The sequence below is a fragment of the Hyla sarda genome, chromosome 7 (assembly GCF_029499605.1).
Source record: "Hyla sarda isolate aHylSar1 chromosome 7, aHylSar1.hap1, whole genome shotgun sequence".
NCBI lineage: Eukaryota > Metazoa > Chordata > Amphibia > Anura > Hylidae > Hyla > Hyla sarda.
Genome location: NC_079195.1, coordinates 31,472,950 through 31,491,186, shown reverse-complemented (window position 1 = coordinate 31,491,186; position 18,237 = coordinate 31,472,950). Strand labels below are relative to the sequence as shown.

The 18,237-nt window shown below is 39.4% G+C and overlaps 2 protein-coding genes across 10 annotated transcripts in view; one reads left to right on the top strand and one right to left on the bottom strand.

Moving 5' to 3' along the window:
* The window catches only part of LTBR (lymphotoxin beta receptor), a 214,515-nt gene extending 202,168 nt beyond the window's left edge, over nucleotides 1-12,347 (bottom strand). For both annotated transcript variants that reach the window (XM_056530732.1, XM_056530733.1), the window contains exons 1-2: nucleotides 12,282-12,347; nucleotides 5,946-6,022 (exon numbers count right to left, since the gene is read on the bottom strand). In XM_056530732.1, the coding sequence (XP_056386707.1) occupies nucleotides 5,946-6,022; nucleotides 12,282-12,312 (108 nt within the window). In that variant the 5' untranslated portion in view covers nucleotides 12,313-12,347. The remainder of the gene's footprint in view (nucleotides 1-5,945; nucleotides 6,023-12,281) is intronic.
* The window catches only part of SCNN1A (sodium channel epithelial 1 subunit alpha), a 244,685-nt gene that overhangs the window by 169,399 nt on the left and 57,049 nt on the right, over nucleotides 1-18,237 (top strand). For all 8 annotated transcript variants that reach the window (XM_056530726.1, XM_056530728.1, XM_056530724.1 and 5 more), the window contains 5 exons: nucleotides 3,371-3,477; nucleotides 5,700-5,863; nucleotides 8,204-8,302; nucleotides 14,109-14,226; nucleotides 16,732-16,810. In XM_056530726.1, the coding sequence (XP_056386701.1) occupies nucleotides 3,371-3,477; nucleotides 5,700-5,863; nucleotides 8,204-8,302; nucleotides 14,109-14,226; nucleotides 16,732-16,810 (567 nt within the window). The remainder of the gene's footprint in view (nucleotides 1-3,370; nucleotides 3,478-5,699; nucleotides 5,864-8,203; nucleotides 8,303-14,108; nucleotides 14,227-16,731; nucleotides 16,811-18,237) is intronic.

Here is an 18,237-nt window from a genome sequence, read left to right as displayed (position 1 = left end):
GGACACGCTGGAAAGCATGGACCACTTCCTGCTTCATTGTCCCTTTAACGTAGGGGTCTACAACCGGGTGGGCGCTTCCATTGGCTGGAGTCAGCTTGCCGGCCTTACCTATCCGGAGTGGGCTTATGGGGCATTCAGGACCCTCGGTGGCCGAGATCGGGGCACTTTATTTTTAGTTAGCTTAGTGGTTAAGTATCACACGTGGAATGCACGGTGTTTAGTGTCAACCCAGCAGAAAGTCCTCTCCGAGGTGGAGGTCTGTAGGAACATCACCGGTGACCTCGGGAAGATCAGGTCTTTGGAGTATGGCAGTCTTGACTCCAGTAGGGCTTCTCTCCTATGGAGAGGATTTTCTTTTGATGTGCCCTAGGTACTAGACCTTTTTGGTAGAGTACCTTTATTTTGGTTAGGGACAGGCATACGGGGATAGAGATAGGGTGATAGTAGGGTCAGTTTGATGAAGGGATAGAATTAGGGAGAATAGTAGGGGGAGTTAGGGAAAGAGTTTAAATTTCTTCAGTGTATCAGATCTGCCATCCTTCTCCCTGGTGGTGGGCTGTTGCATGTGCACCATAGCTTTTTGTTTTGTTTTCAGCTGATATGGTATGAAGGGCTTACAGGCACTGAACTTGGGCCTAAATTGGGTTGTGGTCTTGTATGTAAGGTTGTATTTAGTTGGTTGGTTGGAGTGCTAGGTGGGGAGGGGGCATTTGTGGGTGTTGTTTTTTTTTCTTTTCTCTTTCTTCCTTAACCCCTTAAGGACCGGAGGTTTTTCCGTTTTTGCATTTTCGTTTTTTGCTCCTTGCCTTTAAAAAATCATAACTCTTTCAAATTTACACCTAAAAATCCATATGATGGCTTATTTTTTGCGCCACCAATTCTACTTTGTAATGACGTCAGTCATTTTGCCCAAAAATCTATGGTGAAGCGGGAAAAAAAATCATTGTGCGACAAAATTGAAAAAAAAAAACGCTGTTTTGTAACTTTTGGGGGCTTCCGTTTCTACGTAGTACATTTTTCGGTAAAAATGACACCTGATATGTATTCTGTAGGTCCATACGATTAAAATGATACCCTACTTATGTAGGTTTGATTTTGTCGGACTTTTGGAAAAAATCATAACTACATGCAGGAAAATTAATACGTTTAAAATTGTCATATTCTGACCCCTATAACTTTTTTATTTTTCCGTGTATGGGGCGGTATGAGGGCTCATTTTTTGCGCCGTGATCTGAAGTTTTTAACGGTACCATTTTTGCATTGATAGGACTTATTGATCTTTGACTTTTTATTCATTTTTAAATGCTATAAAAAGTGACCAAAAATGCACTATTTTGGACTTTGGAATTTTTTTGCGCGCACGCCATTGACCAAGCGGTTTAATTAATGATATATTTTTATAATTCGGACATTTCCGCACGCGGTGATACCACATATGTTTATTTTTATTTTTATTTACACTGTGTTTTTTTTTTTATTGGAAAAGGGGGGTGATTCAAACTTTTAATAGGGGAGGAGTTAAATGATTTTTATTCACTTTTTTTTTTCACTTTTTTTTTGCAGTGTTATAGGTCCCATAGGGACCTATAACACTGCACACACTGATCTTCTATGTTGATCACTGGTTTCTCATAAGAAACCAGTGATCAACGATTCTGTCGCATGACTGCTCATGCCTGGATCTCAGGCACTGAGCAGTCATTCGGCGATCGGACAGCGAGAAGGCAGGAAGGGGCCCTCCCGCTGTCCTGTCAGCTGTTCGGGATGCCGCGATTAGCCGCGGCTATCCCGAACAGCCCGACTGAGCTAGCCGGGAACTTTCACTTTCACTTTTAGCCGCGCGGCTCAGCTTTGAGCGCGCGGCTAAAGGGTTAATAGCGCGCGGCGCCGCGATCGGCGCTGCGCGCTATTAGAGGCGGGTCCCGGCTTCACTATGACGCTGGGCCCGCCATGATATGACGCGGGGTTACTGTGTAACCCCGCGTTATATCAGAAGAGAAGGACCAATGACGTACCGGTACGTCCTTGGTCCTTAAGGGGTTAAGAGATCTGACATGGGTCAGTTAAGGATTGGACTTAAGAACTGTACGAACGGTTATGGACTGGCCCATGTACAGGAGGGGTGGTGTGGGAGAGGGCACAGTTTTAGTGTAGGATTTATTTTTGGGTTTTTGTAGGTATTTTTGTGAGGCACATTTATTATATTTGTATGTATACTGTGCTATGTATATTGTTTTATATTATTGTTTTATTTTATTTATTTGTTGATATATTGTGTCATGTATTTTGTTTTATATTGTTGCATTAGCCATAAAAAAAGGGCAGTCGGACCAGTTGTAGTTATGTAGTATTATTATTGTATATAGGTGTTTTTTGTCTGTGTATATATAACTTTTATTTAAAAAGCAGAGGTGTGCTTTTTTTTTTTTATTTATTTATTTATTTTTTGTTTTATTTATTTATTTATTTATTTTTTATTTAATAAGCCAAGTTGTGCTGTTGTTATTTTCATTCTCAATATATGTGTGTGTGTGTGTCTTTCTTAGTTTTGGAGATTATGCGTGTGTTATGTTTTCTGTTGCTTTATTTATTTATTTATTTATTTATTTATTTATTTTCCCAAGTATGGATGATTTTGAGTTATAGCCAGGTGGTGCTGAATTTTATGTTGGTTTATTTATTTCATTTAATTAGCCAAGTTGAGCAAATAATATTTATTTATTTATTTTTTTTTTTTTTTTATGTTATGTGTGTGAGTGTGAATTTCATAGTTTGCTTAGGTGTATAGGTATAGTATAGTTGTAGTTTGGTATATTTTGGAATTTATTAAAGCTGGGCTGGCCGGTTAGGCAGGGTTTTATTTTATTTTACATTTCTGTTGTAGCTAGTTAAGCTTGTTTTGTGTTCTTGTTTTTTGGAATTGTTTTGTATTTTTATAATAAAAAAGAGTGTCAGCAGAGAGCACTGTGGTCAGGCGGAAAGGAAATTGAAAAAGAAACGAACTTCCTCTGTAGTATAAGTACTGGAAGGATTACGATTTTTAAATAGAAGTAATTTACAAATCTGTTTCATTTTCTGCCACCAGTTGATTTAAAAAATAAAAAGAAAAAAAAGAAAAAAAAAATTTTCCAGTGGAGTACCCCTTTAACGCCACAACCCATAACTTTGCTCATATATTGTTTATAGCTTGTTACATTTCTTGAACACACTTTCTTCTTATTATAAGATGTTATATTCCATTTGCAGAGACATGGAAGGGCTCATTCATCACGCTGCTACATTTGTAATATCAAATCCGGCCCCTTCCGAGCCACTATACAGTATCAGTATGTAAAATTTGTAAATAAGAAAATCTTTTTCTTACCACCAGGAATTTCAAACACTTTCACCATGCGATCTATGGAAACTGCTACACGTTTAACCACAATCGTTCTGAAAGTGAAACATGGAACTCCTCGATGCCGGGGATAAAAAATGGTTTGTCATCATTCAGTCTACTGTATGTAAAGCGTGAATATAACTTCTTTACTATATACAAGAACATAACTACTATAATACTGCCTCCTATGTACAAGTGTATAACTACTATAATACTGCTCCTATATACAAGAATATAACTACTATAATACTGCTCCTATATACAAGAATATAACTACTATAATACTGCTCCTATATACAAGAATATAACTACTATAATACTGCTCCTATATACAAGAATATAACTACTATAATACTGCTCCTATATACAAGAATATAACTACTATAATACTGCTCCTAAATACAAGAATATAACTGCTATAATACTGCCTCCTATATACAAGAATATAACTACTATAATACTGCTCCTAAATACAAGAATATAACTACTATAATACTGCTCCTATATACAAGAATATAACTACTATAATACTGCTCCTATATATACAAGAATATAACTACTATAATACTGCCCCTATATACAAGAATATAACTACTATAATACTGCACCTATATACAAGAATATAACTACTATAATACTTCTCCTATATACAAGAATATAACTACTATAATACTGCTCCTATATACAAGAATATAACTACTATAATACTGCTCCTATATACAAGAATATAACTACTATAATACTGTCTCCTATATACAAGAATATAACTACTGTAATACTGTCTCCTATATACAAGAATATAACTACTATAATACTACTCCTATATACAAGAATATAACTACTATAATACTGCCCCTATATACAAGAATATAACTACTATAATACTGCTCCTATATACAAGAATATATCTACTATAATACTGCTCCTATATACAAGAATATAACTACTATAATACTGTCTCCTATATACAAGAATATAACTACTGTAATACTGTCTCCTATATACAAGAATATAACTACTATAATACTGCTCCTATATACAAGAATATATCTAATATAATACTGCTCTTATGTACAAGAATATAACTATTATAATACTGCTCCTATATACAAGAATATATCTACTATATTACTGCTCCTATATACAAGAATATAACTACTAGAATACTGTCTCCTATATACAAGAATATAACTACTGTAATACTGTCTCCTATATACAAGAATATAATTACTATAATACTGCTCCTATATAAAAGAATATAACTACTATTATACTGCTCCTATATACAAGAATATAACTACTATAATACTGCTCCTATATACAAGAATATAACTTCTGTAATACTGCTCCTATATACAAGAATATAACTACTATAATACTGCTCCTATATACAAGAATATAACTACTATAATACTGCTCCTATATACAAGAATATAACTACTATAATACTGCTCCTATATACAAGAATATAACTACTATAATACTGCTCCTATATACAAGAATATAACTACTATAATACTGCTCCTATGTACAAGAATATAACTACTATAATACTGCTCCTATATACAATAACATAACTACTATAATACTGCTCCTATGTACAAGAATATAACTACTATAATACTGCTCCTATATACAAGAATATAACTACTATAATACTGCCTCCTATATACAAGAATATAACTACTATAATACTGCCTCCTATATACAAAAATATAACTACTATAATACTGCTCCTATATACAAGACTATAACTACTATAATACTGCTCCCTATATACAAGAATATAACTACTATAATACTGCTCCCTATATACAAGAATATAACTACTATAATACTGCTCCTATGTACAAGAATATAACTACTATAATACTGCTCCTATATACAAGACTATAACTACTATAATACTGCTCCTATATACAAGAATATAACTACTATAATACTGCTCCTATATACAAGAATATAACTACTACAATACTGCTCCTATATACAAGAATATAACTACTATAATACTCCTCCTATATACAAGAATATAACTATTATAATACTGCTCCTATATACAAGAATATAACTACTATAATACTCCTCCTATATACAAGAATATAACTACTATAATACTGCTCCTATATACAAGAATATAACTACTATAATACTGCCTCCTATATACAAGAATATAACTACTATAATACTGCTACTATATACAAGAATATAACTACTATAATACTGCTCCTATGTACAAGAATATAACTACTATAATACTGCTCCTATGACATGAGGTGAATTTGGGTCAGCTCTTAAATTTCGTCTCTATGTTTTTCAGGTTTAACCCTTGTCCTGCGCACAGACCAGTACGATTATATTCCATTATTATCCACTGTGGCTGGAGCACGTGTCTTGGTTCACGGCCACAAAGAACCAGCCTTCTTGGATGACGGTGGGTTTAACATCCAGCCCGGTGTGGAGACTTCTATTGGAATGAGAAAAGTAGGTTCCATGCAAAAATGTACATATAAAGATAAATGGAGTTAAGTGAGAGGTGACTTTTTCCAAGTTATAAGTTACTTACTTTAGTGTCAGAGCTTCTCTGACCATACACTTTAGATATGCTTGTTCGGTGATGGCTATTCGTTCTGTCGATGATTACTGTTAGGGTAAGGTATCGGGTTAAAGGGGCTGTGCAAAATTACAAAAATATAGCTACCCTTTTCCAAAAACAGTGCCATACCTTTTCATTGTCCTTTTATACAGTTCAGCTCTATTCACCTCAAATGGAACTAAGTTGCATTACCAAAGACAACCCATGGGACAGGTGTGGCGCTGTTTGTGAAAGGAAAGCAGGCATGCATTTACTAATCCTAGGGGGTTAGGATTAAAGGGGTGTTCTGGATTTATACATCTTATAAGATGTATGATCGCAGGGGTCCTGCCACTGGGGACCCCCGAGATCTCGGTGTAGTCCCCGGCATTCTATGCTGGGCACTGCCTCCGAGACGGGGACGTGATGTCATGGCCATGCCCCCTAGTGATGTCACGCCACACCCCCTCCATTCCTCTCTATGGGAGGGGGCGTGGCAGCCGTGAGCTCATGACCATGCCCCCTAGTGACGCCACACCCCCTCCATTCATGTCTATGGGAGGGGGCGTGATGGCCGTCACGCCCCACTACCATAGACATGAATGGAGGCAGAGTGGCGTAACATCACTAGGGGGTGTGGCCATGACATCACGTCCCCATCTCGGAAGCAGCGCCTGGCACAGAATCTATGGGAGGGTGCTTGATGGCCGTTACGCCCCCCTCCCATAAACATGAATGGAGGGGGCGTGGTGTGACATCACTAGGGGGTGTGGCCATGACGTCACGTCCCCATCTCGGAAGCAACACAGAATGCCAGGGGCTGCACCAAGATTGTGGGGGTCCTTTGGATAGGGAATGCGATGTATAAAGCTGGAATACCCCTTTAAAGGGCACATGTAGTGTAATTCCAGTGCCATTCATTTGATATTATTCTGTGTTTACCATAGAAACAGCGAGGTATACACTTTTTAAATTGAGACAAGGCAGACTTGACGCGTTTTAGGGGGGGAGGTTACCCCTTAGTCATAAGCCTGCTTAGGCATTGATGCTTAAGACTACGGGGGCAACCTCCCTGAGATGCGTCAAGTGTGCCTTGACTTGTTAAGAAATGTATACCTCCCTCTTTCAGGCATATTTAGTATAAAGCTTTTATTGACTATTGGAGTGCTGGATTCTTCTTCTTCATCTCGTATTTGACCCTGCACTTGTGGTTTCTCCGAGCGTCTCCACACACAAGAAAAAAAAGTATAGCACCGGCCCAATACACTCCCAAGGGACTTATAAACTCCTATGCAGACTGCGCTGCATATGTCAACCCCTATTGCAGGTGCATGTCCTGTTATCTCACCGGTGGTGCTGCTATGTATGAAAAATAGATGTAGCTATCACAATCAGCACAATAAAGAAAATATTGGAGCACTCACCAGGTCTGGAAGGGTATGGTCTAAACTTCTTTATTCATGAAAACATGGATAAAATGCGGGGAGGCAGTAGATGAAACTACGTGGGGGAGTAAGGACAATCGGGCCACAGACCGTATCATGCCTCCAGGCACTTCGTCAGGCCCCTTAGGGGCCTGACGAAGCACCAGGAGGCGCGATACGGTCCGTGGCCCGATTGTCCTGACTCCCCCACATAGTTCCATCTTCTGCCTAAGGGGCCTGACGAAGCACCAGGAGGCACGATACGGTCCGTGACCCGATTGTCTTGACTCCCCCATATAGTTCCATCTACTGCCTAAGGGGCCTGACGAAGCGCCAGGAGGCACTATATGGTCCGTGGTCCGATTGTCCTGACTCCCCCACGTAGTTCCATCTACTGCCTAAGGGGCCTGACAAAGCGCCAGGAGGCACTAAATGGTCCGTGGCCCGATTGTCCTGACTCCCCCACATAGTTCTCTCTACTGATTAATGGGCCTGACGAAGCACCAGGAGGCGCGAAACGGTCCGTGACCCGATTGTCCTGACTCCACCACATAGTTCCATCTACTGCCTAAGGGGCCTGACGAAGCACAAGGAGGCGTGATACGGTCCGTGACCCGATTGTCCTCACTCCTCCACGTAGTTCCATCTACTGCTTCCCCGCATTGTATCCATGCTTTCATGAGTAAAGAAGTTTGACCTGGTGAGTGCTCCAGGTGAGTGTTTGGCGGATATAAAATTATGTGAAATTCACATAGCTTATATGTGTATATATAGTGAATGCAGCACTACTGGTATGTAAGTGTTTATTTATTGCCACAACAACAGGAATCGGTGAGTCGTCTCGGAGGGGACTACAGTGACTGCACTGAAGACGGCAGTGACATTCCCGTGAAGAATTTATTTAACAGTGAATATACCCAGCAGGTAGGATATTTTGGAAAATAATAACAATTTTAAAAGAATTTTCTGCTTTTATATAACTAAAACTCTGCATAAATGACAAGTTCCACAACTCTAGAATTCTCCATTCTTCACCATTTGCAAGATACTTCTTTGCCGCACAGTCATTCTAGTTCTTAGCTGAGAAGTGTAGACAGTGCTCTGTGAGCTAAACATCCTGGATGTACATAGCTCACAGAGCATTGCATAATCTGGATACAATTGTACTCCCCAGTATATTCTGAGCAATAGCAATGCTGTCTACATTTTCTATAAATCCTCTGGCTATGCAGAAAGATTGGGTAGGGTGTTTGATCACTGCACCTGGTCATCTAAACAGGCTGCTCGTGGTGGAATTTACCCGGGTGAACTCATTAGACTAATAAATGGGTTGATTTCAGTTCACATTGGGGGAGATTTTTCTAAACTTGTCCAGAGGAACAGTTGCTGAGTTGCCCATAGCAACCAATCAGATCGCTTCTTTCATTTTTCAGAGGCCTTTTCAAAAATGAGAAGCGATCTGATTGGTTGCTATGGGCAACTCAGCAACTGTTCCTCTGGAAAGATCTTGATAAATCCCCCCATTATGTGCAGTTTTGATGCTTTTTCTTATTCAAATTGTGTGTTTTAGAGAAATATTGCCATGAGGCAAAAGTGATCTGACCTATAATCACAATTGAGGGGTTTTATAAAGATTTGGGATCTTTAGGCTGTGTTGGCACATTGAATTTTTACTGAGTTTTTTTACACATTTTTACAGCATTTTGGTTTCTACTGCCATTTTACACAATCATGATAGAAATTTTTACCATGGTTTGCACAATTGTGGTAAAAAAAAGCACAATTTTACTGCGACTTTGAGAAAATTAGGTAAATAACTGAAAAACCACAGCAAGAAATGTAATATGTGAACACGCAATATGTGAACCTCAGGAGAGGTGTTTACCTACTATATATTCGGATCCCATAGGGACAGCAGCAGTATACAGATAGAGCTGGTCCCACAGAGATAGTAGATGGAGCTGGGAGAGGAGAGATCCGTGGGCTAGAAGGAGGGATCTGATAGGTGAGAATGTCATTCTGTAGTCCACAGGAAGTCAGCTGACCCAGGACTGACACCCTGTTATAACACATTAAGCACTGCAAGGTTTGGAGTGTCAGACTGGTGATCACATGACCCAGTTACAGCAATGACTCCTATAGATGCTGGAATAAATCAAATGGCGCTCATCATTTTCCATCTTTCTGAAATGTCTTTACACGCATTTAATATAATACATCTTGAGCAGATTCTAAGAAAACTGTGACCTCACTGGTCCTCGTGCCATCGAGGCGGAATATTCTGCAGCCCACAGATATTCGTCATGTATACGTCACGCGTACACGTTACCCCGCAGAGTATATAAAGGGGCCCTTTCCCATGTACACAGGCTACCATGTTCCTCTTTTTGGATTTAAGTTCACTTTTCAGGGTTTCCGCTACGTTCACAAACTTCTTCATTAGAAGTGACCATTACATACACGAGCACTTTCACATCTACTTACTGTCCTGTACAGTCAAAAAAAAAAAGACTTCTAGCTAGTTTTTTGGTCTGTTTCTTCCGAGACGAGTGCAAGTGACAGCCCGCGCAGACAACCACCGGCTGAGAAGGGACCCCTGTCTGATTGGTTGGGTGGGCTGCCAACTTGTGCTTGTCTCGGAGGATGTGGGCCTGAGCGTGCGTAGACCGATGGATAGACGGACAGACACGAGATTGATTTGAAATACATATATAGATATGAGAAAAATAGATAGATATGAGATAGATAGATAGATATGAGAGAGATAGATAGATATGAGATAGATAGATAGATATGAGAGAGAGAGATAGATATGAGATAGATAGATAGATTAGAGATAGATAGATATGAGAGAGAGAGAGAGAGAGAGATATGAGATAGATAGATAGATTAGAGATAGATAGATATGAGATAGATAGATAGATTAGAGATAGATAGATAGATATGAGATAGATAGATAGATAGATATGAGAGAGAGAGATAGATAGATAGGAGAGAGATAGATAGATATGAGATGGATAGATATGAGAGTTAGATAGATAGATATGAGATAGATAGATATGAGATAGATAGATAGATAAATAGATAGATATGAGATAGATAGATGTGAGATAGATAGATATGAGAGAGCGAGAGAGAGATATGAGAGAGATATGAGATAGATAGATAGATAGATAGATATGAAAGAGAGAGATATGAGAGAGATAGATAGATATGAGATAGATATGAGATAGATAGATAGATAGATATGGGAGAGATAGATAGATAGATATGGGATAGATAGATATGAGAGAGATAGATAGATATGAGAGAGAGAGATATGAGAGAGAGATAGATAGATAGATAGATATGGGATAGATAGATATGATATAGATAGATAGATATGAAAGAGAGAGATATGAGAGAGAGAGAGAGAGAGAGAGAGAGAGATAGATAGATAGATAGATAGATATGAGAGAGATAGATATGAGATAGATAGATATGACACAGAGAGATATGAGAGAGAGATAGATAGATAGATAGATAGATAGATAGATATGAGATAGATAGATATTACAGAGAGAGATATGAGATAGATAGATAGATAGATAGATAGATAGATAGATAGATAGATATGGGATAGATAGATATGGGATATTTAGATAGATATGAGATAGATAGATAGATAGATAGATAGATGGATAGATAGATAGATATGAGAAATAGATATGAGAGAGATAGATAGATAGATAGATATGAGATAGATAGATAGATAGATAGATAGATAGATAGATAGATAGATATGAGATAGATAGATAGATAGATATGAGATAGATAGATAGATAGATATGAGAGAGAGATATGAGATAGATAGATAGATATGAGATAGATAGATAGATATGATATAGATAGAAGATAGATAGAAGATGGATATGAGATAGATAGATAGATATGCGATAGATAGATGAGATAGATAGATAGATAAATAGATAGATATGAGAGATAGATATGAGATATATATGAGATAGATATGAGATGAGCTAGAGTAATGTTTAGATGAGAGAGGAAATGAGGTTATTCTTCCCCCTTAACTCATATATTGATATATATTTTGATAGGTTCTTGATCTCTATGAATATTTTACCATTCAATCTTATTTTTTGTCCTTCTGGTTCTCCAGATTTACGCTTTTACTTCTCACTGGCGCCTCCTGCTGGATCAGTGCCTGTAGGAATGTGAATGCAAAATGATAGGATGTTGCAGTCTCTTGTAATACCTTTTTTATTGTTATTAACATAAATAGCAATAGAAATGTGTTATACCTCCTTCTAAAGGGTATGCAGTATATTGATAAATAATTATATGAAAGAAAAAATCTTCTATATATAAATATGTGCACCATGTAAAAATGGAGGAAAATAGTTCATACCAACTATATGAGCTTCATAATGAACTCCTTTGTTATTGCACAAAAAAAACTAAAACTCATGGAGTCATTCAATTGTAGTTTAAAAATTATTTATTTTAGACATAATTAAAACAATGTGTGGCAAAAAATAAAAAAAAAAGGGGGGGGGGAGAGGGAGAGAAAACCAATACAGAGGGGGAATTGAGACAAAGAGGCATCACCACCTGCAAACACTGATGTTGTCATACAGTATTGATGTAAACAAAGGACTATAATGGAAAGTGCATAGCATAGTACATAATGGCATCAGCCTAAAAATATGACTTAAAGCAGTTCCCTATCAGTCCCTGATACCTAGATCACAAAGTGCAGACAGTGCAGACAGTGACGCCACCCCAACGTACGTTTCGGTACGATCCTTCGTCCTGGGGGTGGCATCCTCACAGTGCTGGAAGCTATTTATATTATAACCAACCAATCATGGAACATAAACAATAAAAAATCGTAGGTGTATACCTTTTTCATCAGCCTGTTCCTCCTTTGGCATGGCGCATGAAGCACGAGCCCGAACGCCGCGCTTACTTCCGGGTCGCGCTTCCGCCACCCGATCACATGACCAAAAATGGTCACATGATGAGCGGCATGTGACACGCACCCGGAAGCGCACAGCGCCGGGACTCGGCGCATGCGCACTCGAGTTGGAAGAGGACTTAGTGCATTGAAGCACTGATTTACTTCCATAGATAATGGACAAGGAATACGATGCATGCAATAACAAAAGGACTTTAAAAAAATGATTATATAAGATGTTATCTATTCTTTAAACAGCAATTCATATATTATAAAAAGGGGGGCATGTTACAAAATAGAGAAATGTACATTTATGCATATTCTATTATATAATATTCATACAACTAAATTGATATAGAAATACTAGAAAAAATCATGTACTATGCTATGCACTTTCCATTATAGTCCTTTGTTCACATCAATACTGGACGACAATATCAGTGTTTGCAGGTGGTGATGCCTCTTTGTCTCAATTCCCCCTCTGTATTGGTTTTCTCTCCCTCTCCCCCCCCCCCCCTTTTTTTTAACATTTTTGCCACACATTGTTTTAATTATGTCTAAAATAAATAATTTTAAAACTACAATTGAATGACTCCATGAGTTTTTTTTTTTTTTTTTACCTTTTTTATTGGACTAACAGCATTTTGTAAAGAGAAGCTTCCGGGATTCCTCCCTTTATCAAGTCAAAAGTATATCTGTAGAAATGTGCGCGGTGTAGTTGCTACACTAACTACCGAACATTATTCTGATATCGTTAAAGCTGCGTCTTGCGCAGGGTAAGGCTGGGTTCACATCACATTTTCTCCCATACGGGAGCGCATACGGAAGAAGAGAGCTAAATCCTCGCGCTCCTGTATGCCTTTCTATGCGCTCCCGTATGCAATTCATTTCAATGAACTGACCGCAGTGAAATGTTCAGTCCGGTCATTTTTGCGCTGTGTGCGTTTTTTCCCCGGACCTAAAACTGGTCAACCACGGTTTTAGGTCCAGTTGTAAAAGCGCATACGGCACAAAAATGAGCCGACCGGACCAAACGTTTCACTCCGTCCGGCTCATTGAAATGAATTGCATACGGGAGCGCATAGAAAGGCATACAGGAGCGCGAGGATTTAGCTCTCTTCTTCCGTATGCGCTCCCGTATGGGAGAAAATGTGATGTGAACCAGCCCTAACACACACGGGGGGGGAGATTTATTATAACCTGTGCAGGGGGAAAGGTGACTAGTTGCCCATAGCAACCAATCAGATGGCTTCTTTCATTTTCCAGAGGCCTTTATTAAAAGTGAAAGAAGCGATCTGATTGGTTGCTATGGGCAACTTGTCAGCTTTTCCTCCGCACAGTATAGCCAGTTATAGAAAACAAGTGTAACTCTTAGGGCTCATTCACATCATGTTTTGGGGATACGGCAGCCGGATCCGGTGGAAGAATTTGAAAACTGGTCACTGTTGTATTCCCGCCGGACCCGTGCCGCACCCCATTCATTTGAATGAGCCGGATTGAGCTCATTTCTGGACCGCATCCGGTTTTGTTGCCGAACTGAAAACCGTGGTTTCGGTCTGGCAACAAAACCAAGTACAGTCCAAAAAGGAGCCAATCAGAGTCAATAACTGATACAGTCCGGCTTATTCTAATGGATGGGGTGCGGCACAGGACCGGCGGGGATGCGGCAGGAGCCCAAATTCTTCCGGCCGATCTGGCTGCCGTATCCCCCAACCGTGATGTGAATGCCCCCTTAACAAGAGCCGTCTCCCTTTTCCCCCTGTACTCTTGTAGGTCTGTGTACGTTCCTGCTTTCAGGCCATCATGGTGGAACGCTGCGGTTGTGCCTACGCCTTTTATCCTCTTCCTGAGGGAGCGGAGTTCTGCGATTACGAGAAGCACAAGAGCTGGGGTAAGAAGATGGCGTACGAAACCAATCATAACACGCAACGGCAGGATATAACCTTTACAGTAACAAGAGGAGGATTGCAAAATGATCTCTACTTCCCTTTTTTTTTAGGATTTCTTGCAAAAATAAAAATAAAAAAATAGGCAAACTGTGACCAAGTTTTTCTCGCAACAATAAGAGATTTAAAGTAACACTCCACCTTTTCATTGACTTTAGTTTTGTTTTCTCTTAAAGGGGTACTCACGTGGAAAACTTTTATTTTTTTTTTTAAATCAACTGTTGCCAGAAAGTTAAACAGATTTGTAAATCACTTCTATTAAAAAAAAATCTTAATCCTTCCAGTACTTTTTAGGGGCTGTATACTAAAGAGAAATCCAAAAAAAAAATGCATTTCTTCTGATGTCATGACCACAGTGCTCTCTGCTGTCCATTTTAGGAACTGTCCAGAACAGCACATGTTTGCTATGGGGATTTTCTTCTGCTCTGGACAGTTCCTAAAATGGACAGCAGAGGTCAGCAGAGAGCACTCTGTGGTCGTGACATCAGAGGAAATGTATTTCTTTTATGGATTTCTCTGTAGTATACAGCCCCTAAAAAGTACTGGAAGGAATAAGATTTTTTTATAGAAATTATTTACAAATCTGTTTAAATTTCTGGCACCAGTTGATTTAAAAAAAATAAATAAAAAAAAAAAGGTTTCCATTGGAGTACCCCTTTAAAAGTAAAAGTAAGTAAAAAAAAAAGTCTGCCAATCCAATGACCCTGATGGTCTAACACAGTGTTTCCCAACCAGGGTGGCCTCCAGCTGTTGCAAAACTACAACTCCCAGCATGCCCGGACAGCCTTTGGCTGTCCGGGCATGCTGGGAATTGTAGGTTTGCAACAGCTGGAGACACCCTGGTTAGGAAACACTGGTCTAGAATGAATAGGTGTTTATGTCATTGCTTTACATGAGTTGAGGCCTATACTGAGCCCTTTCTATTCACCCTTGTGCACTCAGAGTACCAAGTAATAACACAATTTATATCAGAAATTAAAGGGAATAGAAAACCACAGCTGATTTCTACCAAAAACGGCACCATCCCTGTCCTCAGGTTGTGTGTGGTATTACAGTTCTTACAGTTTGTCTTCCTTCACTGCTGCAATACCACACACAACCTGAGGACAGGCGTGGCACTGTTTTTTTTTTTACATAAAATACAAAATAAGCCAAATATACCACAGACGGTAGGCTTCCACTTTGGTTTTTTTCTAGCGTTTTTTTTTTACCTAAAAAAAAAAAAAGACACAAGGAAATGCCATTATTTTGCACTGTTTTTGTGGTGTTGTTTCCAAAAATATTGTGCGTTTTAGTCTTGGCTTTTTATCTTTCTTTGGCATTTTTTTCCCCCTGCGTTTTTTTTATCATGACAAGCCATAGGATTCTGTCATCACCAAGTGACTACAGAATTCTTATTAAAGAAATGGGGGGGCGGGGCAGAAAAAACGCCAATGCCAAACCCACATGGCGTGTTTTATTTATTTTTTATTTTTTTTTTACCATGGATTTGCGCAAAAAGCACCATAGTCTCAACATGCTATGGAAACCTGCCTCTGAGCCCAAAACTGCAGAAAAATGCCAAAGGATAAAAATAAAAAAAACATCAGGTGGGTTTGGCGTTTCATAAATCCTCATTGACTTTTTGTTAATATTTGTCCGCAGTTGTTTAAAAAAAACTTTTTAAATGCCATGCGGCTTTGTGCCATTTTATTTTTTATTTTTGGAGAAACTGTATACCAGTGTATAAGACACCCTGGAAATGCTCTGACCCAGTCATCTAGATATCCAGGTTGGGCGCCATTTTCACCCCATAGTACATGTTATTCACTTCACCGGTGATTTTAAAGGGGTACTCCAGTGTAAAACAATTTTTTTTTAAATCAACATGTGCCAAAAAGTTAAACAGATATGTAAATGACTTCTGTTTAAAAATCTTAATCCTTCCTGTACTTATCAGCTGCTGTATGCTCCGGAGGAAGTTATATAGTTCTTTGCAGTCTGACAACAGTGCTCTCTGCTGACTCCCTCTGTCCATGTCAGGAACTGTCCAGAGCAGGAGAGGTTTGCTATGAGGATTTGCTCCTACTCTGGACAATTCCTGACATGGACAGAGGTGTCAGCAGAGAGCACTGTAGTCAGACTGTAAAGAACTACACTCCTCTGTAATATACAGCAGCTGATAAGTACTGGAAGGATTCAGATTTAAAAAAAGATGTCATGCACAAATCTGTTTAACTTTCTGGCACCAGTTGATTTGAAAAAAATAAGTTTTCCGCCGGAGTACCCCTTTAATGATACAGCAGATCCATGTGCATACATCATAAGAAATATGTACAGTACATCTTACTACCAGTAGGGACGATAAAGAGACTATCTCAGTTTTATTGGTTTCCAGATATCTGACCAATTTAATTTAATTGTTTTTCTTCATAAATACATATATATAACTTGATTTAATGCCCCAACAGGTCACTGTTTCTACAAGCTGAATAAAGCCTTAGGTGCCCATCAGCTGGGATGTTTCGCCAAGTGCCGCAAACCGTGCCAGTAAGTAGCGTGAGTGAGTGTGAGTAGTGTCGAGAACTGGTGTTCTGTACCATGTTTGTTCGTTTTTGTTGTGTAGCTTAAACGTACCATAAAGGGGTTAATCAGAGCTAATTTTCTCCAAAAACAGCACCACACCTGCCCTCAGCTTGTGTGTAGTATTGCAGCTTGGTTCCATTAAAGGGGTACTCTACTGCCCCGGCATTCCGAATTTTGTTCCAAACGTTGGGTGGTTGTGGCCACACCCCTCGTGACGTCACGTCCACGTCCCTCATGACGGCAAGCCTATGGGAGGGGGCGTGATGCTAAGAGGGGCGTGGCCGTGACATCTCAACCACCGCCGTCCGCACTCAGCGTTCTAAAGGAACACCGGGTGCTGCACATAGATCGTGGGGGTCCCAACTGAGGGACCCCCGCGATCAGACATCTTATCCCCTATCCTTTGGATAGGGGATAAGATGTCTAGGGGCGGAGTAGCCAATGGAGCCAAGTTGTAATACCATGCACAACCTGAGGACAGGGATGTTGTTTTTAGTCAGAGATTAGCTCTGTTTTTCTATTCCTTAGAAACCCCATTTAAAGGTCCTAAATGCAAAATCTGTAACACAGCTCCGGTGTTTATTTCTCTATCTATGACTATTCGTCCGATTCCCCCTCACAAGGCCGCTCCTATGTAGAGAACTTGTCACCAATAGCAAAGAGGATGAGACAACCCAATGCTGCCCCCTCTCTTCAAGGGCACCAAAGCAGCCACATGTTGCATACACCTTGACATGAGTACCTCTTTAAGCCCTTTCCGAACTGACATACAAGAATGGCTGAGCCCACTCCTAACCCGGCGTTTGCAGGCTGCTAATACCGTCATCGGTGACCGGAATTGAATGTCACTTCAATAGCGGTCATTTCACTCAATAGTGACCACAGCATCTAGGAAGTTACATGGTGCATCTAGGTAGTTTTCTGACAGGTGCCTGTCCTGCCAGGGTTGTGATCAGCACCACCACAATGCAGTCGCAAGGTGCCAATCAGTTGTCAAGGCAACTTGGGGCTTTCTAAAGGTCTCTGTGGCTGTCTATGTCAGATCTACTATGACAGACCGCCATAGGCAGGCAGTAATAGTAGATCACCTAAATGACAACGTATTATTATTGTAGTTTGATGTGTAAGCTATCAAAAGATCTTTTTCCCTAGGGGGACTAAATTAGTATAAGAAATATTAAAAAGTAAAATATCTCTCTATATATATATATAAAACTTGTGTGTGTGTGTGTGTGTGTGTATGTGTGTGTGTATTTTCCAGAATCACGTCCAAACAGCTAAAGATATTAACATGTACGGTGTCCATTTTAGTACATCGTCAGCCGCACCTCCGTCCTCCGTCAGGCAAAAAGGTGTCCCGCCTCCTCCCTCGGACCAATCGCCGTCAGTCG